The sequence below is a fragment of the Sycon ciliatum genome, chromosome 7, assembly GCF_964019385.1.
Source record: "Sycon ciliatum chromosome 7, ocSycCili1.1, whole genome shotgun sequence".
NCBI classification, from domain to species: Eukaryota; Metazoa; Porifera; class Calcarea; order Leucosolenida; family Sycettidae; genus Sycon; species Sycon ciliatum.
Window position 1 is genome coordinate 16912171 of NC_088649.1, and position 26264 is coordinate 16938434.

The 26264-nt window shown below is 46.7% G+C and overlaps 2 protein-coding genes across 2 annotated transcripts in view; one reads left to right on the plus strand and one right to left on the minus strand.

Annotated features, from left to right (window-relative positions):
- LOC135821105 (uncharacterized) overlaps positions 1–26264 on the plus strand; it is a 121305-nt gene that overhangs the window by 63482 nt on the left and 31559 nt on the right. The gene's annotated exons all lie outside the window — the stretch shown is intronic.
- Positions 482–18479, minus strand: LOC135820561 (TNF receptor-associated factor 5-like). Its single transcript, XM_065333632.1, has 2 exons — positions 17880–18479; positions 482–1778 (listed from the first exon to the last, which is right to left on the minus strand). The coding sequence occupies exons 1-2, from the start codon at positions 18103–18105 to the stop codon at positions 1600–1602; spliced, it is 405 nt and encodes a 134-aa protein (XP_065189704.1). The 5' UTR covers positions 18106–18479; the 3' UTR covers positions 482–1599.

Below are 26264 nucleotides of genomic sequence, written 5' to 3' on the forward strand. Positions count from 1 at the left end.
CCTGGCCGGACCACCACCAACGGTGGTGTTACGCGCCTGACTTGTCATGTATATGTCCTAACTAGCAGGCAGAGAGCGGCACACGGAAATACATGTACATGTATATTGCAAACACATGTACAGTGCTGGCAACTGAAATCCGACCCCCTTGCCGGCGCGGCGCGCACTGCACATGTGTGTGCAATACAAACAACTACGTACTATGAACACTACCGCAATGCACTGTCGTGGACATAGAAATCGGGCCGGCGCCCTCAGCGCGTACAGAACGCTGCACAAAGTCATGTTGATCCGATGCGACCAGCACGCTGCAGCGCATACTGTCGGCTAGCTCTTAACGCTTACTCACGGCTGCATGGCCAGCGCCCTGGGGCCGCTAGACGTGCGACCGGATTTCCATGTCCACAACAGTACAACCTATTGAATACACACAAAATAAGTCTCGGCCTCTGAAAGGTTCAGAGATATGTTGATAGGCATGTTGATACGACCTGAGACGAGCAGCCTCTCAAGTCAAATGGTCTTCTTAACATACATGATTGAATAATCACTACTGTAAATGCAGTTTAAAACTATTAAAAAAGTACTTGTCGACACCATTTAGTACATGACAGTTTGGCCGTGCAATGAAGAAAATAGGAAACCATACTGTGCTACTGCCTACTGCATCATGAAGTAGGGACATTGTATGTGTATGCCCTGTCCGGACTGATGCACGGGACAATGTGAGAGATCCCAAGCTAAAGTGAGAAAAAATATTGGTGAAATGCAAGAAGGGCAACAAGAGCAGGCGGAACAGTTTGGCGATACACCGCAGAAAGAGAGAGAGAGAGAGAGAGAGAGAGAGAGAGAGAGAGAGCATTTCATGTAGTTTGGTTCAACGCGCTGTTGAATTCCCTGCACCAAGGCCAAGGGCACATCTGAAGGCGTTGGCATTCCATGTACACAAGCTAGCAAAGTAACTAGGCTGAATACAGCTGTAGCTTGGAGTTTCATGGCGATCCGCCAATCCTCATACAACAATGATGATACTGGTGCAATGGGCATAGCGATATTATAAGGAGAGAATCAATAAGAATTGCAGCAGCAATTTTAGCACAGCAGATGGAGACAACGATAAAGTCGCCGCGCATTATTGGCTCTGCCCTCGTGGCATTGAGCACCTTTTGCAAGGGCTTAGCAACATAACGTGTGGGTATACCCCATGTGCTGTTATACGTTTAATGTGCCCGAATGTGCCCGAATATCAAGAAAACAAAGTTTAATTCATTCGTCATGTTCTGTCCCAGCGGGTATGTACAACATTGTTGTATGCATGTTATCAGCGGTGCCTAGTCCATTAGAAATAAACAGTATGCACCAGAATATCCCGACTAGGAGGGCGCCTAGTCGTGTATTTTTTTTCTTCAACTGGGCTCACCTCCAGCCAATCTTGCCACTGCAGCAGACAACCGCCATTCATTTAGATCATCTTCCAGGCAGCGGAGAGGAAGAGAGATGAGCTTGCTTATGATGGAGACTGAGCACTTTATTTTTTGAATGCCGCCCCAAGGTGTTCTATTATTGGAGACGTGCTATTATTGGAGACTGTGCTTATTTTTACGCTAGCTGCAACAATGTCATGGTGCGCTCAAAATCAGCGTAAAAACTACTGACGCGGTCCAAGATCTTGGTGATTAACCGATCCTTGATTTGCACCTTGAAGAAGATTGTGTCGTCCTGCAGATATCGGCATCTTTCATCGAAAAGAAGCTCATGCGAAATGAAGCGTTGATACCCTGCACAGGCATAAGAGATCAACATGAACAGAACACACTCGTAGCCACCTATGCACACATACACATTATGTGCACACTATCACAAACATACGCAATTACACATGCATGGTGCATCCATATACGCATCCCGCTCTCCATTATGTGTTTGCCAGTATCTTTTGTACTCACTTCCCACACGCATGCCAGCACAGCATGCGCACTGTTTCTCTGCCGTCGGAATTTATTCCCCAGTTCTCATTTTGTTCTCCTTGTGTTTACATCTATTGTATTTCGATACAGATAGGATTGAAACCCAACATTGCGCAGGGAACTTACTTCTTGTGTTGAAACGAGCGTATCAATAACAAACGAGCGAACAGTTTCACTAACGAGCAAGCTATCGAGCGATCTAACGAGTTTCATTGAAGTGGCAAATATGATTTTTTTTTAATTTTCTAAGTTCGACTTTTTTTCAGCTGGTTCAAATTATCACCGCCGGCATTTGGGGTTGCTGCTGCTTCACCTCGGACTGCTGTTTGGTGTCGAGATGTCTTTTCAGCGCCATCGTTGAGCAGCCTTTGTAATGTTGAGTCCGAACAAGAGACTGACAACGGGAACAAGTAGGTTGGTGGAACGACATTTATTAGAGACGGGATGACTAAGACCAGGACGAACATGGTGATTATTGAAGAGAGCTTATTAAAGAGGGCTTACTGAAGAGAGAGAGAGAGAGAGAGTTGAAGAGAGAGCAACGCAATATAAAGGGCCTGGGTAGCTATGGCAAACATGGACGCGCAAGTAGCTACCCAGGCCAAATGAATAATGCATGAACTAATGAATATGAAGTACATGTACAGTCAACTTGGCTAATAACGACTGCAGATATAACGACAATTCGCGAATAACGACAGCATTTCCATGCCCAGAGCAAAGTCCCATCCAACTGTAATAATACTCATAAAAAGGACACACTTCAGGCTCATTACAAACATCTTGAAAGTTTTTGTCTTCACAAGTATACTTTCAAGCCTTCTCATCAGGTGAAATACAGGCAGGCCTTTGCAAGCAGAAACAAATCAAATTCACACTTAGGCTGTTAGGTAGGTCGTCAAAACCTCGTTAGTTACATGTATGTCCAGTGGTTGTCTCTTGTTGTCGCACTACATGTCGCGCTTATTGAGTTTTCTCGCATTTGCACCTTTGTGTCATTATTGCAATTTTCGCTGTTTACTTTAGCTATCTTCTTTCTTTCTTTCTTTTTTTTGCGCTGTTTTACTACCTTCTTACTGTATTTAATCCACTGTTCCTGTTCCTTTTCCCTTGCCTGTATTTCACCTGATGAGAAGGCTTGAAAGTATACTTGTGAAGACAAAAACTTTCAAGATGTTTGTAATGAGCCTGAAGTGTGTCCTTTTTATGAGTATTATCGCATTTTTGTCTCAGAGGAAACTGTTTACCAACTGTAATACATAATTATAATGAGACTTCGCGAATAAGGACACTTTTTTGATGCCCCGCCGAGTGTCGTTATAAGCGAAGTTGACTGTAATTACTTGTGGGCCTAACATACCACTCCTCCAAAAAAAGAATGCAGCGTCCTTCCGGAGAAAAAAAAGAAAGAAAAAAGAGAGAAAAATATAAAACATGACTGAGGGAGAAAGAAAAAACACACAAACACACACACACACACACACACACACACACACTGCACGCGCGCACGGATCTCACAAAAGTGTTTACTAGTATCATGCATTACAGTTATTGTTCCTGTACTTCTCTAAGTCTAAAGATAAGAAACTAGACGTGACGAGGAACCTACTGATACTGCTTGCATGGCTAAAAATAGCGTAGCTGCACTTCTGCTAAACATCAACAATTAGAGCGTGGCTCACCATGACCGGATCTCTAATTTACTAATAATTTATGAACACACGCGCGCACACACACTACAAAAAAATTCACGAAATAAATAAACCGAAAATAAATTTTACGATGAAGGACGGATGAAAAAGAAAGAGAGAAATAAAGAAAGTAGCTGACCTGCATGACTTGGGCGAGACGAGGTTGACATAGAAGAGACGAGGTTGGAGATGAGACGAGGTTGGCGACGAGACGAGATTGACGTGACGAGATGAATGCAAGGCGGTAGAGCACGAGAATCCCAGGGTCGCGGGCTTCGGCAAAAGCTGGGCGCCAATGTTGAGTCCGAACAAGAGACTGACAACGGGAAAAAGTAGGTTGGTGGAACGACATTTATTAGAGACGGGATGACTAAGGTTATTATTATTATTATTATTTAAATTTTGAATAGGGCAATCCCCACAGGCCTAAGGCCTTTTTACAGGGTACCCTATGTGGTCACGTATAGATTTGCGGAATAGTGAAAGCGAGGAGGAAGAGCGAATGTCAGCTGGAAGAGAATTCCAGCGGTCAGAAGCCAGAAAGCTCAAAGCGAATAAGCCATAACGAGTGCGTGCTTTAGGCAGAGCAAGTGAATCTATGGACTGGGAACGTGTATGGGCAGCTGTGCGTGTTGTGGCAGAACGAAGGCAGAAGCAATCAGAGAGCAGAGTGCTACACATGCCACGTATGGCCCGAAAGACAAGAATATACAGTTTAAGCTGATAGCGCAGTGCAATAGGAGCAAGGCCATATCTGGTGTGTAAGACTGAAACATCATAGTGCCAAGGGAAACCAAAAACAATCCTAACAGCGCGGTTAGCAATACGAGTTAGTCTATCATGTTGTGTGGTGTGAAGGCAGTGTACAAACGCATTAGAACCATATTCGAGGAGTGCTTGAATAAATGAGCAGTAGAAGGTCTTTCTCGCAGCCGGTGTCAGATTGTCCCTGATCTTCCGGAACATGGCAAGTTTTGTTCCGACCTTTTTCTCAACTTCAGTGACATATGAGGAGAATGATAGATGTTCGTCAATGGTGAGGCCAAGATACTTCACCGTTGGTGTTGGGGATATGAGGACATCGCCGAGCCGAAGGCAGATGTTAGGAGGAACACATTTTGTTTTTTGTCTTATGATGATAAATTGAGTCTTGGAGTTATTAAGATTGAGACCTCGGTCACGTAGGTACTCTCTGATGACAGATATGTCAGCAGAGAGATCATCAGTGAGTTTCTGCAAGTTTGTGCCTGCCTTATACATAGACACGTCGTCTGCAAATTGCCGAACCTTGCTCGTGATGGTACATGATGGCAGAGCTCGGACAGATAGGTTAAAGAGGGCAGGACCCAATGTTGACCCTTGAGGTACACCTCTTGTAGGTGTGTACTGTTCACCTTCCTGATGCTTCGTGACTACTCGTTGGCGACGGTCACATAGGAAACTAGCTATCCATTGCAGTGCAGTACCACCGACACCAATAGAGAAGAGTTCTTGAAGAAGGGAGGCATGATTGACTGTGTCAAATGCTTTGCTGAGATCGAGAAAAGCAGCGACAACAAATTGGCCCTTGTCTAGACATGCTTGCCAGTCGTTTGTTGTCGTGGCTAAAAGATCTTCGCAGGAATGCTGCTTGCGGTAGGCGAACTGTTCATTCGGCAACGCGTTCGGAAATGATTCACCTTGTATGTGCGACATGATCTGCTCATACGCGCACCTCTCCAGCAGCTTGGAAGCGATCGGGAGGAGGGAAATAGGTCGATAATTACTGGGATCAGATGAACTCCCGCGCTTGTGAATTGGACGAACGTTGGCAATCTTGTATAAAGAGGGAAAAATACCTGATCTGAAAGAGATGGTGAAGAGCTGGGCAAGAGAGGGAGCGATTTGTTTCTGGAGGAGTTTGTAGATGGACGGAGGTATTTTATCTGGACCACTTGCTTTGTGGCTGTCAAGGCGTTTCAAATGGGACACTATGGTTGCTGCTGACACCGGTTCAAACTCAGTGAGGGACGGCTCTGGCATTGGTCCGATCGGTAGTTTGATACCTGTGCCTGATCGTGAGGGTGCACTCGAAGCGCGCTGTGGAGCGGTCGGTGATACGTTGAGGTGTCCAAAGGTCACGGTGCTAGCTGCACCTGCAGGTGTTGCTGGGGCAGGGGCTCGAGGTGAGACTATCCTGGCGAACGTTGCTGAAATGTCTTTGACTGAGGCATGGGGCTCATGGTACACAGTTGTTCTCCCAAGCAAAGAGTTGATTGTTTTCCACTGTAGCCTTGGGTTGCGATTGTTTCGAGTCAGTTCGTTTTGGAAATACGCAGCTTTCTTTCTTCGCATGAGGAGTTTACTTTCGCGCCTTAGAGCACGGAAAGCCTGAGTTAGACGTTGATCATCCGGTCTCTGTATCATTTTCCTATGTGCTCTTTTCCGGCGATAGAGTAATTGCCTTAGTTCACCGTCCACCCAAAGAGAAGGTTTGTATCGTGGTGACGTGGTGATGGTCGTGGTCGGACAATGCTTGTCAAGGGTGTCAGCTATTGAGGTTTGGAATAGGGCAATGTGCTCGTTTAGAGTGATCTCAGATGGCGAAGTGTTGTTATTATGGAGAGCAGTCAAACTGGAGCTAATGTCGTCTTGGAATTGTTGAATGTTTATCGCTCGAACTGGAGGCTTACGAATAGTAATGCGTTCTTCTTTGAATGTTCGTAGCATGGTAGATAGCTCGAGAATGACAAGTTGGTGGTCAGATACGTCGCATGGTTGAACGGAGCATGTGATGGAATTGACATTGTTTCCACGCGGCTGTGAGTTTGGCAACTGAGCAAGCAGGTTAGGTACTAATGCGAGATCAATGGTGGAGTTGCTCGGCAGCCTCGTGGGGGCGAGTACCACGTTTCGTAAACTGTTATCGCTGCAGAAGGTTTGGAGGTGGGTGTAGTGTGGGTGATTGTGGTTCTGAACATTGACATTGAAATCACCAATGACTATCGTGTGCGATTTTGCTGCTGTGGATCCTGAGATGTTGTCCACTGTATCAGTCAGTTTCTGCCAGAATATGACAGGCGTGGACGGCGATCTGTATGCAGCAATAATGTTTAGTGTGATTTCTTGAAGACGTACATGTATCGACACTGCTTCTATATCGTTCGTGATCCCTATTCGATTGTGCTGCAGTCCATCACGGACATAGATGCATACTCCTCCCCCAGTCTTGTCTTGTCGGTCTCGCCGATAAATGCTATAGCCACGGAGGTGTACGGAGTTGTTAGGCACAGTGTTGGTCAACCAAGTCTCCGTTATGGCTAGAATATCTACTTTATGGTGATGCATTAGGTAATGAACTTCATTTAACTTGTGAAAAAGACTACATACATTGATATGAGCAATACTTAGCTTTGAGGTTATTATTGGCGTTGCTGGGGATGCCCGGGCTGAGTCCTATTGGGAAGTATTGAGCATACGGGCAATGTCCTCTGTGGATAGAGGTTTTCCGCTGTGCATGATAACATCCCGGGGCAGGTGGCACTGAACTCCCTTGTCCCTAAGAGCTCGGAGCTTAGGGACAAGTGCTCTCCGCCGTTGTTGCTCTTGCCGGGTCAGGTCATGCTGGATGTAGACTTTCTCACCGCGGTAAGTAGCTTTCGTTTTATGTTGCATGAGCTGAGACTTGGCTTGAGGCGTCAGGACAACATGTACAAGGCGAGCCGGTCTCACGCCAGTGTGCTGGCCTGTAGTACTGGCTGTAGCACTTGTGTTAGCTGTGCTGGCAGTGTCACGGCGCGGTTGCTGGCCTAGGCGGGTAGCAGACTTGATCTCACTCAGCGCTATGTTTGGCGCGAGGCTTCCAATTATGGCCGGGAGGTTCTCTGAGCTGCTCTCTGTCAGGCCGCGTACCACAACATTGTGAACCCTGCTGCACTTGTCGGTAGCTTCCGCCACAAGGTCACGGAGTGTCGCTTCTGGTGTGCCTTGTATGGGCGTATCCACCAGATTTTGGCAGGTGGCTGTGGCGACAGGATGGCGGGCAGTGATGGTGGCGAACGTCTCCTTTACCTCTGCAATGGCGGTCTTGGCGCCGTTCTCCACCCTCACTACATCGTCGGAACATTTGTCGACAGCTGTCCTGAGCCGACGATTCTCCGCTGACAGGCGGTTGATGTCAAGGCGCTGCTCGCTGACTGTCGTGTGAAGGTCATCAAATTTCTTCAGTAGGCCGGCCAAAGTGTCTTTTACAAGAGACTTCAGCTCGGTCCGGAGCTGCGCCTGGAAACTGTCCAGCATTACCTTCATCTGGCTCACGACTACTTGGCTGTCACGATCACTAGCACTGGGACTGTCGCTGGTTTGGTCCAGTGTAGCGCCCGACTTGCAGGCTGCCTTGCGTGTCCCTGACATGGGCCGGTCGACGCTCTCAGTGCTTGGGCACAGACTCTCGCTCGGGCTCTCAGGCTTTCGTTTGGTGGTTACGTTTGGTTGGTCACATTCCCAAATGGGAATCACTTGGAATCACTCGGAATCATTCTCGCCCGTTTGTTTGGTCAAAAAAGTGCGTTAGGTTGGTCACATTCCACATGATTCCAGAATGGGAATCGCTGAGAATGATTCTTTTTGGAGAATGATCATTCCACCTAACATGCTGGAATGAGCATTCTCATTCCGGAATCAAAAATGATAATGGCTGCGATGAGCCAAACAATGTAGCAACAGGTTCAAGTGCCTCAAATCATGCACTCAGAAGTACCTTGACTCTCTCAAGGAAACTAGAGTCGGGTAAAAGAAAAGACAGCCGCCGTTCCACAACGACATCATGGAATTGCTATGTCAAGTGATTCCTAATTGATTCTGGCGCGTTAGTTTGGTCAGGTGATTCTTGCCGATTCCCATTCCAGAATGGTTCTCATTTACATTCTGAAAATGCCCAACCAAACGCAACCTAAGACCAGGACGAACGAAACGACTACATGGTGATTATTGAAGAGAGCTTATTGAAGAGGGCTTACTGAAGAGAGAGAGAGTTGAAGAGAGAGCAACGCAATATAAAGGGCCTGGGTAGCTATGGCAAACATGGATGCGCAAGTAGCTACCCAGGCAAAATAAATAATGAATGAACTAATGAATATGAACTACATGTAATTACTTGTGGGCCTAACAGTAAGAATAGACCGTTTTGCAAAGATTGCAAGTAGCCATGTTCTTCGCTGCATCGCGGGAGAAAACTTCCAAACGACTGAGCGTAACTTTCACTCAAATGGAGAGTTGACAGAAGCAAGTCCTGCGACAGGTCAGCAGATGTGGAACAAGACATCAGTAGAGGCCACCAAAGATGTAACGGCAACTGAAACAATTCAGTGTTGTTCAGGCATACAGTCACTGTAACTGCGAGTGATTTTCACTTTGCGAGAGACTGGGCTCTCGATCGACCAGGAAGTCGTGAAATATTTTACGACTGCCCTGTTGACATGTACTGCCATGTGTATGGAGTACGGTGTATGGTGTTCGTAAGTGCAAACGAGCTGGCCGCACAAACGAGCCGAGTTTCTGGCGAGCGAGCTAACGAGTACCCGGTGAGATCGTTTCAACACTACTGACTATTTTTTTGTCAACCATTGGATCTGTATGAGAATTGCCAGTTGGCATCTGATAGAGATGCCTGGCAGTCACACTGTGCATCTACTTCTAACACAGCTGCATAATGCCGTTTATTAATATTATTTTTCATTTTGAAACTCGGATGTTGAGCCATAAATAAATGTGGAAATGAAGAGGACATATGGATACGAGTTAAGAGTAACTCTCCATCACTGTAACTGGATACTATAATATGCAGTCAGAAAGTGCAATAACTAGGCACAAAACTGACAAGAGTACTGAGATATTCGACGTCCTGACACCTAGCTTCAACACATCTCCGTAGCGATAACGACAGCCTTCCAACTTGGAAGGTTCAAGGTTATGGAAATACCAAAGAGAGGAAGGCAAGCGCAACGAAAACGAGCAAAAGCTACAGTCCCAACGAAACAAAGAATGTCGATTGTTACTGGACGATGACGAGACCAGTACGATATTTGACAAAGCGGTCTAACTACAATTCGAAGCAGCAAAGCAGCACACCACCCAACTTGGGTGGGTCATAAATATCAAAGATAAGTAAAGAAATGGGAAGCTTTGCGAAAACGAATTGTACAAGCCGAAAGCCAAACTCCTACAGTACTCCTCATGCATGACATTGTGATGGACAAGTTGACTACAAAACAAGTTGTTTCACACGACGTACGTTTCGCCATATGGTTTGTGACGGCTCATCAGGTGTGCAATTTGAAACTCGGATGTTGAGCCATAAATAAATGTGGAAAGGAAGAGGACATATGGATACGAGTTAAGAGTAACTCTCCATCACTGTAACTGGATACTATAATACAGTCAGAAAGTGCAATAACTAGGCACAAAACTGACAAGAGTACTGAGACATTCGACGTCCTGACACCTAGCTTCAACACATCTCCGTATCGCTAACCGACAGCCTTCGCTCGTTTTCGTTGCGCTTGCCTTCCCCTCTTTGGTATTTTCATAACCTTGAACCTTCCAAGTTGGAAGGCTGTCGGTTAGCGCTACGGAGATGTGTTGAAGCTAGGTGTCAGGACGTCGAATGTCTCAGTACTCTTGTCAGTTTTGTGCCTAGTTATTGCACTTTCTGACTGTATATAGTATCCAGTTACAGTGATGGAAAGTTACTCTTAACTCGTATCCATATGTCCTCTTCCTTTCCACATTTTTTATTTTACTAATATTATTATTTTCGGCAACGCAGATTATGATGATGATGATGATTGGATCTGTGCCCTGTGTTTGCATCTAGTTGCGTTGTGCACGGCCAAGCAAACATTAGTGGAGTCATTATTCTATTAAAATCTATTTTTGTTAGTAGTTGCCTGTCTGTATAACTGCGAATGCCATGTCCACGGACGACCGAGCTGCGTCCACACCCTCTGTCCCCAGTGACATCGTTGCATTGACCCAGTCGTTGGCAGCACGGGCAAAGGCGTCTGAAGCCAGGGAGCAAAAAATGGCTGTGTTGTTTCAGCAAACAATGCAGACACTCCAGCAGCAAACTGGATCCGTAGGTGTTGTGGCAAGTAATAGTTCTGGCGTTGCTCATGCTCAAACTTCCCCAGCTCCTAAACCGGCGTCAGCGGAGCGACCTTTACTCCTCTGTCATCCTCCAAACTGGCTGACTTTTCGTCCTGTCTGGAGGCCTGGAACAATTACGCTCGTAACCAACATCTGGCAAGCCAAAGTCGTTCAACAGCATTCTGTCAGTCTCTGGATGAGGACCTGCAACGGCTTATTAGGGAAGGTGCCACCCTTCCAAAATTTGTCCCCATCAACAGCACGGAGAAAGAGAACCAAGAGTATTTCCTTGAGTACAATACGTGTACGATAAATTAGAGTTGAAAAGCGAGTGCACCGATTTCGAAGTCGAAAAAGCTCTAGGATCCCACACGATCGCACCTTTTTTCTCCCCAGTTGTGATCAACCAGTACTTCTCTACCTTCCTTGTAATGATGAGGATTTCATATTACGGTGTATTGGAGATTCGGGAGTTCACTTTTCAGACCGAAATGTTCTGAAGTACGCCAAGGATTGAAATGCAGGCTACGTCGTTGTAAACAGCTTGTATCTTGTATCGACACAGAAAATATCCACGAATGTCCACGGCACACAAGAATCTCCCAAAGTGATACCACTATTGCTGGACTTCTATCGAGACGTAGTTGTAGGTAGGTTGGTTCGCTACCAAACTTTGCAAAGGCAGACAATTGTTGGAAATTTTCAGCGCTGAGTTTCAACCATGGAGTAGTGCAATACTGTATTGTACTACTCCATGGTTTCTACAGGCTGTAGCAGGAGTCTCTTTGGCGGTAGGTATTTTACTACTCCCTGATCGAGAGAATCCTGATCCGCGCACGCACCTGCATACTTCGGTACCCATCTTACCCCAATCTCAGCCGCCGGGTGAAAACGGGTCTGAGGCAATCGTCGAACTGGCCGCGGATGCTCGTGTCTCCTCCCTGTATTTTACTTCCCCCTGCTTGTAACCGGAATACTCAGTGACGAGACTCGTCTCCAGTTGTTGGCTGTTAATGACCTGACATTGGCTGATGCCGTCAAGTTATGTCGTGCTGAAAAAGCCGTCAGTGTCACTTCGTCCAGTATTCACCCCATGACGTCCCAGGTACTGGCCGCGAGGAAATCTCCTTACAAACGCGCCAAGGAGCACAAGCAGCAGCCCCTCTCCCCCCCCCCCCCCCCAGCAGTAATCCCACCAAGGCTTCCGGCAAGCCCGCGCAGCCTGCTGGGAAGCGCCCGAATTGTGGCCGCAGGGCACATCAAAAGTCACTGTGTCCGGCAAAGGACAAGACGTGTAAGGGATGCCAGAATATTGGCCATTCCAATCCATGTGCCGCTCCTTTCCCCGGGTTCGCACTCCAAATCCGGAGGACAGCTCCAACTACAACGTGCCACATCTTCACGCGATGCCCACACCATCACCATTGACACACGGTTAGTATTTGCGGCCCTGCCGACAAGTTTCCCCTGGATGCCCGACACTGGTAGTGATATGGACGCTATTGGACCGGCACACTTGTCTCTCCAAGGAGATTTCCCCGAAAACCTGTTCCCTGACCACAATATCGTGCATACGGCAAGTTGAGCAGCCCTGATCAGTCTTGAAAAGCTGCAAACGACTCTGACCCTTGGTTCCATAACACACTCCGCTGTCCCGCACGTGTATGAGGACTTGGATGGGGCGTTGCTCTCCCGTCAAAGTCTGTCTGCTCTGACCTTGCTGCCTGATTCATGGCCCACATCCATATCCGTACGTTCCTCCAGCACGGACCCCGACGCAGTCCAGCAGCTCTAGCAACAACTCATCGATGAGTTGGCGGTCGTCTTTGACTGCTCGCAGTTGCCACCCATGGATGGTCTTCCGATGGACATCAAGCTGCAACCCGATGCCGAACCCAGTTGTATTCAGCAATCAGATCAAATCTCAGCTGGATGGTATGATTGACGATGGCATCATCGAACCGGCGACAGGGCTTTCTGAATGGTGTCACGCAATTGTTCACGTGGAGAAGAAGGGTGCCACTGAGATGCGTCTCACTGTTCACCTCCGTAAGCCAAACCACCAAGTGTACAGACTGTCCCATCCTGCCCGTACACCGCATAATGCCGGAGCAGCTATCGGCAAAGGCAAGTTTTCACTAAACTCGACACGAGACATGATTATTGGCAGATCCTGTTTTCTGATGACGCCAAACCACTGACCACATTCATCATGCCGTGGTGTCGGTTTCTCCTTAATCCACAGGGCCTTGTGTCAGATGGTGACGTGTTCACCTCTTGTACCGACGCCGCTTTTGACGGGCTAACTAACTTCTCGAAGGTAGTGGATGACGGCCTTATGTATGACACCAACCTGAGCGCTCATTACACCCACGCCCGGGACGTCCTGCTCCGAGCATCTAAGCATTGCATCACCCTCAGTGTCAAGAAGTTTGTGGTCGGGCGACTCTGAGGTCAATTATTGTGTTTACCATATCAATGCTAATGGCTGCACTGTCGACACGGACAAGACTGCCGCCATCACCGACTTCCCTGTGCCAGTCAATCGCACCGACATCCGCTCGTTCTTTGGTCTGATCAACAAGTGCAGTGATTCCTCGCCAGAGATTGCCAATCTCAGCGACCCATTACGTCCGCTGCTCCAGTCCAGCAGCAATGAGTGTCTCTGGGAGTCCATGCACACCGGTGCATGTAACTCTGTAAAGTCCACCCTGGTTTTACCACCTGTTCTGTCATTTTCCCAACCGGGTTCGCCTTGAGACTCACGCGTCAGAGAAAAACGGTCTTGGATATGTGTTGTGGCAGGAGCACGCTGACGTAAACTGGCGAATGTCCAGCGTGGGAGTCGTTTTCTATCTGACAAAGAGTCACGATATGCCGTAACCGAGCTTGAATGTCTTGCAGTCACCTGGGCTGTCCGCAAGTGTTAGGTCTATTTCTCTGACTCAGCATTTGAAGTCGTGACTGATCACCGCTCGCTCGAGCCAATTCTCAACTCGTACTATCTGGTCCAGATGGAGAACCCTCGACTACAGTGGCTTGTAATTTAAAACTTCCAGCCTTATCAGTTGCACATTACTTGGCGTAAAGGCATTGACCACGTGTTGCCTGACGCGCTTTCCCGTCATCCGGTCCATGACCCCGTCCGGACCATGAACTTGGCGAGGATTTACCCTCCCAAGGTACAGCTATCCGAGCATGCCTGCTAGAGGACTCTGGTAACTAACATTTCCATGAGCTCCGATCTGCCTCCCAAGCTGATACTGACTACCAGTGTCTAGCTCAATTCATCATCAACGGTTTCCCTCAGAAGAAGTCTCAATTGCCCGCAACTCTCCAGCTATACTGGAACGTTCATGAGTATTTGTCTGTCGGTGGTGATCTGGCGATGAAAGGTCCCCCTGCCTTCTGATCCCCACGGCCCTGCGTCGCTGGGTACTGTCTTATCTGCAGGCCTGCCATCAAGGTTTGATCTGCACAAAGTCCCGTGTACGGCAAGTATTTGAGGTAGTATTCTGGCCTGGTCTGTCATCTGACATTGAACTCGTTGTCCGCAGCTGTGACGAATGCCGCTTGCATGGTGCTTCTCAGCCCAAGGAGCCTCTTCGCTGTCAAGACTGTATGCCTAGCCTGCCATTTCAACATACCAGCACTGACCTCTTCGAGTGTGAAAGCTGGCAATACCTAGTACACGATGACCGTTTCACTGGTTGGCCGTGCGTCGCCAAGATTGGCCGTACTGCTTCATCCGCAGACGTCGTCCGCTCTCTACGTCGCTGGTTTCTTGACATAGGCACCCAGAAGTCCTCGCTAATGACAGTGGTCCGCAATTTCTGCGTCACCATTTCACGAAGTTCTGTGAAGCCAGGTTTATTCGTCAGGTGACATCTCCTCCGCATTATTTCCAGTCAAAAGGGGTTGCAGAGAACGCTGTGAAGGCCATGAAGTTGTTGATCCAGAAAACCACATGGAAGGGTGACCTGGATGTGGATTTGTTTCAACGTGCCCCGCTGGAATGGCGGAGCACTCCCAATGCCACTGGCCGAAGTGTGGCCCAAGCTCTGCATGGTCTCCCTTTGTCATCATTCTTGTTTGCACATCATGCTAGCTTTGGCGCTGAGTGGCAGCGTCAAGTCCCGGAGATTGACCGTCAGTCATCGCAACGCATGGAGTCTACTCAGCAGCTCTACAACCGGCCTGCCAGCTCTTGACCTTGTTTGCCTTTGGGTACTCCAGTTGATATGCAGCACCCGCGTACCAAGCTATGGTCAACTTCTGGTACAATTGTCGGGTATCGGCCAACACCGTGATTATCATATGAAGCTGCCTAGTGGTTGGATCTACTGGAGCAACCACCGATTTCTTCGTCCCAGAGTGTCGCCTTCCCCATCGCCTGACGCAGCCTCTACTCCCGTTAGATTTGTTGCACTCCCTTCAGCACCTCAAGTAGAACTCAGCCTGCTACTCCACCTGCAACACCTGCTTCTGGTCAACGACACAGCCGCCGCCCCTGCATTGGCCTGCAAGCAGAACCTCCCAGTCAACATCATTTCAACAAGTCCGGAGAATCACATGACAGATTTATGTGTCTGTTTAATTTCTCTAATTTCAGAAATTTTCGGTATGAGGGCAAAAGGCTAGGTTAGGTGAACAGAAATTTTCGGTATGAGAGCAAAAAGCTAGGTTAGGTGAACAGAAATATTCGGTACAGAGAAGCAGTTCCCTATTGGGTTATGTGTGTTAGTGTTTGTTCGGTGTATTGAAATTTTAGGCATGAAACAGATGCACCGAAAGTACCGAAAATAAAAGTACATCGAAAAATTGGTAAAATTACAGTATTCCAAATTGCTCATTGGCATTCTCTTTCTGCCTCTTTTCCTGCTATATTGCGTGTTCTGTTCGTTGCGCTGTCTATCACTAACGTGCTTCTATTTTGTTAGATAAAATGTGTTTATCTCCGAAGGGGCGTGGTGTATCCATATACGCATCCCACTCTCCACATTTGTTTTCCAGTATCTTTGTACTCACTTCCCGTACGCATACCAGCACAGCATGCGCACTGTCGGAATATCTTACTCAGTTCTTATTTCGTTCTCATTGTGTTTACCTCTATTATAATTTCGATAAAGACATGTTGAAAGTTTGAAATCCAACAATGCACTTGCTCGCGGGTGCACACCCACACACCCACACGTATACACACTAGTGTTGAAACGAGCGTATCTATAACAAACGAGCGATCAGTTCCACTATTACGAGCAAGCTATCGAGCGAGCTAACAAGTTCATTGATGTGTCAAATATGATTTTTTGAATATATTTTTTTCTAAGTTCGATTTTTTCAGCTGGTTCAAATCACCGCTGGCATTTGGGGTTACTGCTGCTTCACTTCAGACTGCTGTTTGGTGTAGAGATGTCTTTTCAGCGCCGTCGTTGAGTAGCCTTTGTAAGAATAGACCGTTTCGCAAAGATTGCAAGTAGCTCTGGTCTTCGCTGCATCGCGGGAGAAAACTTCCAAACGACTAAAGCGTAACTTTCACTCGAATGGAGAGGTGACCGAAGCATATCCTGCGACAGGTCAGCATATGCGGAACAAGACATCAGTAGAGTCCACCAAAGCTGCAACGACAACTGAAACAACTCAAGTGTCGTGCAGGCATACAGTCGCTGTAACTGCGAGTGATTTTCACTTTACGCGGGACTGGACTCTTGATCCACCAGGTAGTTGTAAAATACTCTACGACTCCCGGGATCCCCGGTCGACATGTACTGCCATGTGTACGGAGTACGGTTTTCGTTAGTGCAAACGAGCTGGCCGCACAAACGAGGCGAGTTTCTGGCGTGCGAGCTAACGAGTACCCGGTGAGATTGTTTCAACACTAATACACACACACACACGCACGCACAATCAAATTAATGCTCACATACCCCTGCCACATACAGAAATGTATTCCTTTTGTTAATGCAATTCTGTAAGGCCGATTCCACACTACGCCGAACGTGGCTTTGCCTTGAAGGCATAAAGTGGCTTATAATGTGAAGCTGCATTCACACCTACAAGTGTCGATCACGGGACTTTGCTTTGAAGGTTAGACTGTGAGGCTTTCCTGTGCTTGATCTAGCAACGGCGGTGGTGGAGAGGCTCTTTGTTGGTCCAAATCCTCGAATATCACCCATTTTCGCGTGCCAAATCTTGAAATTTGACCACGCTGTGCAGGCGGATTCCAGACCATAGGTCGAATATTCGTCAACCTCGCCAACAGGCATTCCGGTGGCATTCCGGTGGCTTTCCTGTGCTTGATCTAGCAACGGCGGTGGTGGAGAGGCTCTTTGTTGGTCCAAATCCTCGAATATCACCCATTTTCGCGTGCCAAATCTTGAAATTTGACCACGCTGTGTAGGCGGATTCCAGACCATAGGTCGAATATTCGTCAACCTCGCCAACAGGCATTCCGGTGGCAGTTTTCTTTGTGTATGTCTCGTACAGTCCTTTCGCCTTCGTTTTCATGTTGTCGATTTTGGAATGGACGATCGACGCAGTATAGATTGCTTCCTCCCGGAGCTGTTCAGCAAACAAATTCAGCTTGATGGCGATCTCCTCCGGCGTAGTTCCTGCGAACTGTACCGCCCGGAGGTCGCCTCAAATGTCCGTTCCAAAGCTCGATCAGCTTGCCCTCAAGCTCCTGGCTAAACATCGACAGCTCAAAACTCACAACAACTGAAAGATACGACAGGAAACAAATTCGGGAAAAATCGAAAGGCTGAAGAAAAGTCAGAAAAGTGTCCTGAAAAGGTAAAAAGTTGCCTTGAAAGAGGGTGCTGGTGTTGCTTTGTAGACAACAAGCACTTTTCACTTTCGCGCGTTCCTCAAAGTGATCGCCATGGCAACTTGCCTGAAAGTGCCTGAAAAATGGCTTTTTAGACAGGATTTGGTGTAGTGTGGAATCGGCCTAAGGCCCATGTTGCTGCACGGTATACTATGCATGTAATCAACAAAATGAAGTTTTTAACAGGGCTGAATGGCAGGAAATTCCAATAAGCCTCCCCCCACCCCCCCCCCCCCCACCCCCCAAAAAATCAGTCAAGAGTAAACCCACCTGAAGCAAGGTTCATCTCTGAAGTCGGACGCTGAACAGATTCGGAGTTTTTGTCTGCGATGAAACCTGCCGATATATGCTTGGGAGCAGCTGCTTGATCAAGAATGGTAAATTGGATTTTCTTCTTGAATGGCCAATGCAGAATGGCATCAAAATTGCCCCTCATGACGACAATCTTGAGGGAAATGTGCGTGCCCAGGCCCAAGCCGTCTCCATTCGGAACCATCTTAGCGCATACTTTGTAGCCGTAGCGGTCAGTGTAAAACGGAGGACTGAGCCAGCTCGTCTATTGAGCAGAATGGTTCAACAAACAAACAGAAAGTGGAAATTGCTTGCTTACTGTAAGACCGGTAATGTTTTAAACGAACATTTAATTCCCGTAGCTATGCAAAAGACGTTACTTCAGTAATGTCTGGCGCTAGCCAGGGTCCACACAGCTTCAATTCCGTGTTTGTGTGTTTGTGCCGTCGGCATGCCTGGCGCTATCCCGTACCTGTCCCGTACCGTACCATCAAAGACAGCTGGCCACAATATTCAAATAGGGCTTTCAAATGCAAGATCATAACGTGAACCAACTTGGAAGAATGAGTATGCATGCGAAGTGTATCGGGGAATGCATGCAGGGCGATAGTGCGGGCTCGAATCCTAGGTTATGTCTTGAAAAGAACCCAGGAGAAATGAAAAAGTTAAAACATCCCTATGCTTTTTTGCCTAGGTCTTCAAGGTGGTAAACGGTGTCGTATTACCCCCGAATGCAAAGAGAAAGTTCATTTATTTCGCTCAGGGCCCTACGCTATGCTTTTTTTGCCTAGTTCATCATGCATGTTATTCGACCAGATGGAAACTTTTTGCAATAAAATGATGTAACTGATCAGTTCGTTGTGGTATGGTTGGGCATTGTAGCCGTCATGGTCGACGTAAAACACTACTTACTTTGAAGTACATACGCAAGCTCGGGGAGCAAAAGTCTCTCTGTCCCATAAGCTACCCCATACCAACTACATACAAAACCATGCACTTCACACGAGCTGATTTGCATGGGTTGCCCTTTTCACGAACCCAGACAAAGGGATTGGTCTATTATAACGCATGTTCGAAGTCACTAGATTACACCCGCACCAGAGATGAAGGCGAGAGCTGTTGCCGAAGAACGGCAAGCGAAAAGATGCCTGGCGCTATCCCATACCTGTACCGTACCATCAAAGACAGCTGGCCACAATATTCAAATAGGTCTTTCAAATGCAAGATCATAATGTAAAGCAACTTGGAAGAATGAGTATGCGAAATGTATCGGGGGAATGCATGCAGGGCTTTTCATTTTCTTTTTCTCTTCTTCCGTGGTTGGTCTCACCCTACGGCCTAAATTCAATTGGCTGTCTTGACATGCGACGAGGTGCAGAAATAAATAAAACAAATAAATAATAGATTAGAAGCGGTGAGGCCTCCTGCAGTTTCATACAGAATTACAGATGGAGCAGACTCGCTCCCTTCTATTTACACTGCAACGTTCGAACACATTTTCGTAGTTAAAACAACGTTTCGGCATATAGCCCTCATCAGGTTTGCAATGATGTGCACTCTACAAAGGAGCAGTAAATATACTGTGCTGTGCTGTGTTTGCGCCAAATGTGTCAGCTACAAAGGTGGCGAAAGGGATTGGTGATATATTAATATCCAGATACGATATATTCACAGTAGTGCCCAGCCAGCATTAGTGTTTACTTGCAGCCGCAAGTTGCGGATTTCAACAGCTTCTCGGAGTTTTCTGCTTGCTCTGTCGCCTGCCCTTGCCAGGACTGACACAGCCGAGAACACACTATCCGCAGCAGCTATACTCTCGCCAGAATGTTTGTCGCGCACGTGGTCACCCCATGGCTTATCGAGAGTGCGACGGCGTGCCTCGCCATTGTGCTCCCAAATTCTTGTTTCCAAGGAGCGTTCCGTCTCCCCTACATACGTTTCCCGGCACCATTTGCATTGCAATTCGTAGACTACATTCTTTGTCATACATACTCGTTCGCCTCCAGACTCACAGGTAATGCAAGGCCCTAAGGGACGTCCTCTTCGTCTTTTTTCAGTAGTGTTGGGCTCGTTTACGCACTTGGGTGGTAACAGCGCCGAACGGCACAGTTGACGCCTGAGGCTGCCCGAGTGCTCGTATACGACACGTACCGGCAACTTGTATTTCCGTATTGCTTTGTTCACATGGTGGTGTACTTCATCGGACTTGAACGGTAGTTTAAGGAAGGCAGAGCGGGGATTACCGCGTCGTCTACGCCGAGGTTTCCTGGCAGCTTCCCTTGCTTCCGATATGATACTGTCTGGGTAGTTATTTATGCGCAGTTGTTTGTGTATTTTTTGTTCGCTCTCGGCTTGCATCATGGGGTTAGACGATAGTCGCTGTGCCCTTAGGAATTGAGATTGAGCGACGGCTATCTTGATGTGGTGAGGAACTGCCGATGAATAATCCACCAGTGGGCGAACAAAAAATACACAAACAACTGCGCATAAATAACTACCCAGACAGTATCATATCGGAAGCAAGGGAAGCTGCCAGGAAACCTCGGCGTAGACGACGCGGTAATCCCCGCTCTGCCTTCCTTAAACAACCGTTCAAGTCCAATGAAGTACACCACCATGTGAACAAAGCAATACGGAAATACAAGTTGCCGGTACGTGTCGTATACGAGCACTCGGGCAGCCTCAGGCGTCAACTGTGCCGTTCGGCGCTGTTACCACCCAAGTGCGTAAACGAGCACAACATTATTGAAAAAAGACGAAGAGGATGTCCACTAGGGCCTTGCATTACCTGTGAGTCTTGAGGCGAACGAGTATGTATGACAAAGAATGTAGTCTACGAATTGCAATGCAAATGGTGCCGGGAAAAGTATGTAGGGGAGACGGAACGCTCCTTGGAAACAAGAATTCGGGAGCACAATGGCGAGGTACGCCGTCGCACTCTCGATAAGCCATGGGGTGACCACGTGCGCGACAAACATTCTGGCGAGAGTATAGCTGCTGCGGATAGTGTGTTCTCGGCTGTGTCAGTCCTGGTAAGGGCAGGTGACAGAGCAAGCAGAAAACTCCGAGAAGCTGTTGAAATCCGCAACTTGCGGCTGCAAGTAAACACTAATGCTGGCTGGGCACTACTGTGAATATATCGTATCTGGATATTAATATATCACCAATCCCTTTCGCCACCTTTGTAGCTGACACATTTGGCGCAAACACAGCACAGCACAGTATATTTACTGCTCCTTTGTAGAGTGCACATCATTGCAAACCTGATGAGGGCTATATGCCGAAACGTTGTTTTAACTACGAAAATGTGTTCGAACGTTGCAGTGTAAATAGAAGGGAGCGAGTCTGCTCCATCTGTAATTCTAAATAAATAATAATAATAATAATAATGTGGAAGAGAAAAGGACATATGGATACGAGTTAAGAGTAACTCTCCATCACTGTAACATGATACTATATACAGTCAGAAAGTGCAATAACTAGGCACAAAACTGACAGAGTACTGAAACATTCGACGTCCTGACACCTAGCTTTAACACATCTCCGTAGCGCTAACCGACAGCCTTCCAACTTGGAAGGTTCAAGGTTATGGAAAAGACCAAAGAGGGGAAGGCAAGCTCGTTTTCGTTGCGCTTGCCTTCCCCTCTTTGGTCTTTTCCATAACCTTGAACCTTCCAAGTTGGAAGGTTGTCGGTTAGCGCTACGGAGATGTGTTAAAGCTAGGTGTCAGGACGTCGAATGTTTCAGTACTCTGTCAGTTTTGTGCCTAGTTATTGCACTTTCTGACTGTATATAGTATCATGTTACAGTGATGGAGAGTTACTCTTAACTCGTATCCATATGTCCTTTTCTCTTCCACATTTATTTATGGCTCAACATCCGAGTTTCAATAATAATAATAATAATAATAATAATGATAATGGGTTTGTTCCCACACTGGAACTCGCGCTATTCCGCCGACTTGACTTGACACTTGACTGACTCACGACTGTCATCCAGAGCACACGAGAAGTCCATCGAACCTTCGACTCGGCAAACCTGCAAGAAAACGTCACTCACTGCTCAATACACAGTGTTTTGGGGAATTCACCCCTCATCAGTTGAGCTTGAGTAGGCTGAGGAATATTGTGCCTCAAGAGAACCGCTTATATAGTGCTCTCCAGACACAAGCATCACCAGGGATACGCTCCTGGACGGTGAGAACAGTCAAGTGTCACGTCAAGTCGGCGGAATAGCGTTAGCTCCAGTGTGGGAGCAAACCCATTCCTAAAAAAATCATCGCCGAAGTCGCAACCACTGTTTCGTAAACACTAATAATAATTTTAGGCCGCAAGTATCCATGCAAACTCACATCCAGTCACAATAAGGCACTTGTCAAAAGTATCCGAGCGTTTTCGGTCCCTTCTCATCAAGGATTATACAGGGAATGGCTCAAGTTGGAAAGACTAAAACTTTTAATTATAGCGTAAAGATAATAAGATAACAACACTCGAGGCAAGGTGGAAAATTATCAAGTTCAGAACGACACAAAACTCGAAGGAAAATATTAATAGTGACAACAACATAGTGAGCAAATTAAGTTACATTGTTAACACCTCGTCGAGGAGTAACACCAAGCAATTGTAGAGACAACACATTCTCTTTCTGTACGCAAAGTTCAGGATCTAACTTACGGATATACAAAGCTTCCAACACAGCCAAATGCAACGCACATCTACTACGTGACAATATTGAGAACAGATTATCACTGTGCAACTCACGACAATTGGTACGGGCTGACAGATGTTGCTTGATTGACGAAGTGCGATTCTTAGCTCCGTTGGGTGTCATCTCGCCTCTTCGTGGCATGACCACTATCCGTCTCTTTGTGTTTCCACGGCCTTCCACGTTTCATGACACTAGCCGTTGTGTGCGCGATGCCCAGTGTCCTTTCAGCTACGTTTCTTCCATTGCGGTTTTCTGTTAACCTTCTTACTCCAACTTGTCCGGTGTCCGATATAGAGGTTCGTTTTCGTTTTTCTCTATATCGGACACCGGACAAGTTGGATTGAGAAGCTCAACAGAAAACAGGCTATGGAGGAAACGTAGCTGAAAGGACACTGGGCATCGCGCACACACCGGCTAATGTCATGAAACGTGGAAGGCCGTGGAAACACAAAGAGACGGATAGTGGTCATGCCACGAAGAGGCGAGATGACAGGACATTGGAGGAGATAACACCCAACGGAGCTAAGAATCGCACTTCGTCAATCAAGCAACATCTGTCAGCCCGTACCAATTGTCGTGAGTTGCACAGTGATAATCTGTTCTCAATATTGTCACGTAGTAGATGTGCGTTGCATTTGGCTGTGTTGGAAGCTTTGTATATCCGTAAGTTAGATCCTGAACTTTGCGTACAGAAAGAGAATGTGTTGTCTCTACAATTGCTTGGTGTTACTCCTCGACGAGGTGTTAACAATGTAACTTAATTTGCTCACTATGTTGTTGTCACTATTAATATTTTCCTTCGAGTTTTGTGTCGTTCTGAACTTGATAATTTTCCACCTTGCCTCGAGTGTTGTTATCTTATTATCTTTACGCTATAATTAAAAGTTTTAGTCTTTCCAACTTGAGCCATTCCCTGTATAATCCTTGAAAACTTTCGGATACTTTTGAAAAGTGCCTTATTGTAACTGGATGTGTGTTTGCGTGGATACTTGCGACCCAAAACTTACTTTCGTTTTTAAAGCGTTATCCGCCTCCGACCTCTTTAAAAATATAAATGATAATAATTGGACTCAGATGGAGAGCCAAGGATAAATTTATAGCAAAGAAAAAGGACCAATAAACTACAAGTTACGCTATAATGTCCACTCAAACCACCAGTTACTAAACAATCAGCTCATGCGATAACATTGCACGACACTGACCGACAGTACTGACGTTCTACAACTAACTGGCTATCAGTCCTAGCATATCTTGGATGCGCACTCCACCAGCCTTTGCTCTCCATCCGAGTCTATTCTTGCACACCTGATGAGCCGTCCTTATCTGTATGGCGAAACGATCGTCATGTGAAACTACTGCTTGTTACCGCTGCTTGTTACCGCTGCTTATTGTCCATCTAAATTTTCATAGTCGGAGTACAGTGCTGGTTTACTGAGGCATTCGGTTTTGCATGATTCTTGTTCGCATAGCTTCCCCTTTTATTGATCTTCGCATCTTTTGAGCCACACAAGTTGTGCGGAATGTTGCTTTGCGTCCTTGAATCGTGGTTTGACCGTATTGTCCAATGGTCTTGCCAGTATCGTCATCGACATGCATGAACATCCGCCAATGTCCTTCACAGCTGAGACTTTCAGCTCTGCTTATCTTGGTTGCGCTCAGCTTCCCCTCCTTATGTTATTTCTATAACTTAGAACCTTCCAAGTTGGAATTCTGGCTGTTGGAGTGCGCACCCAAGACGTGCTAGAGCTGATAGCCAGATAGTTGTAGAACGTCAGTAAAGTCGGTCAGTGTCGTGCAATGCTATCGCATGAGCTGATTGTTTAGTAGCTGGTGGTGTTGGTGAACATTATAGCGTAACTTGTAGTTCGTTGGTCCTTTTCCTTTCTATAATTATTAAAGTAATAGTAATTGAAAACAAGGCTCAGCATCATTGGCATTATTGACGGTTCTTCTGCCGCCCTCAAGCCTGAATAGTTGTGAATACTGAGATAATAAACATTCTTTAAATCCAATAGTCTCCGTGCTTTCCTAATGGAATGCTATTTGTCCATGCAAAGTTGCAAACACAGGAATACACCTGTCATGCACCGCATTGTGCATTTCTCTTCTTCTTCTTCTTCTTTGCAAGTTGTATTTCTATTACAGTCGTCCCTCTTTAATCCAGCACTTGAAATCCTCTATAAACCAGCATAATTTGCAGTAACCCAATGTCCTCTTCATGCACGTTGCAGGAGTAAATCACTAGTGTCTATCCGGCACCCTCTCTAATCCAGCAGGCATTTTGTAGCACAAACGGCACCGGAAAGGAACTACTCTATTTTCAAGTGCGAAATAATGTTCAGAGATACAGTCGTCCCTCTCTAATCCGGCACTTGTTTATCCGGAACCCTTGCCAACCGGCGCACTTTCTGACGAAACCGATTTTTTTCGTTCAATTCCTACATTTTAATCCGGCACTAGAATTCCGCCTCCGGCAGTGACTTTTTGAAACGAATCGCTCAAACTGCACGTAGTTTGATTTCATAATCCGGCAGTCGTAAATCGCGTACCGTACAGGTGCACTCCTTGCCAGGCTAGGCTTGTCCAGGAGACAACGGCAGTCAACCATACTTTCTTATTTTTATTTAGCAAGGAGTAGTGTCCTGCCAATTTTCAGGTGTGTGTGTGTGCGTGTGTGTGCAAGAGTACATGTGAACATGTTCTCTGTTTTACTTTATCACTTTATCACTGTGTATATTCCCGGAGAACAATTGAGAATATAAAGCCGTGCACCAAATACCTGGGTCGACACGAAAAACCCTGCGTTTTGACGTACATATGATACATGCATGCAATTGGGTAGGGCCGGCTCAGAGGGCAGGATTTCTTAATCCAGCACCCTCGTTAATCCAGCAGAAAACGCCGTAGCAAAAGGTGCCGGATTAGAGAGGGACGACTGTACCAAAATGGGTATAATCTTCCCGCAGGTAAATATAGATTGAACAAAATGGACCAGAAAAGGTTACCGTCTTTTCATTCCGAGCGTCGTTGAGTCGATGTAAAAAGTTTTCAATGCGCCAGATGATAGTCCCATCATAGGACGAAACTTCGAGGATATTGACACGCCAACCCAACTGGTCAAACTGAAGAGCTCTCTCTTGATATGCCGTGTGACTCTCATCCTTGCTGATCTGGGCATAAGAGGGACACAATTAATGCAATAAACCCCCGGAATGAGTCGACGAGCCATTGCCAATTTTCCTTCTTGCAAACTTGATCACAGTAGTTAGGATGGCATTGGGGTACATGAAAAATAGATACTGAAATGTTTTGCAGTCATACGCCTCCCGCGCCCCCCCCCCCCCCCCCATCACAAACGGATTTGCTGACCATCTCTGCAGGTTGTTAGTGGAGCATTGTCACAGATGACAGCATATTGAACCCATGCTTCCTCGCTACTCCTGGCTACACAAATCACTGAAAAAGAACATGATCATATGAGGGCAATGCCCATCTTCAGGAATGCAGTCGTGGCAGACAAAAAATATATGTAGCATGCACAGAGAACAACAAAGGCAATCAAGCCTAGTTTGTTGCTACTCTGAGTTTCGTGCTTATGCTATCATCAGGCAACATACGAACACTTCGGTCAAAAGGTAGCAGCAGATTGCGAGAGCA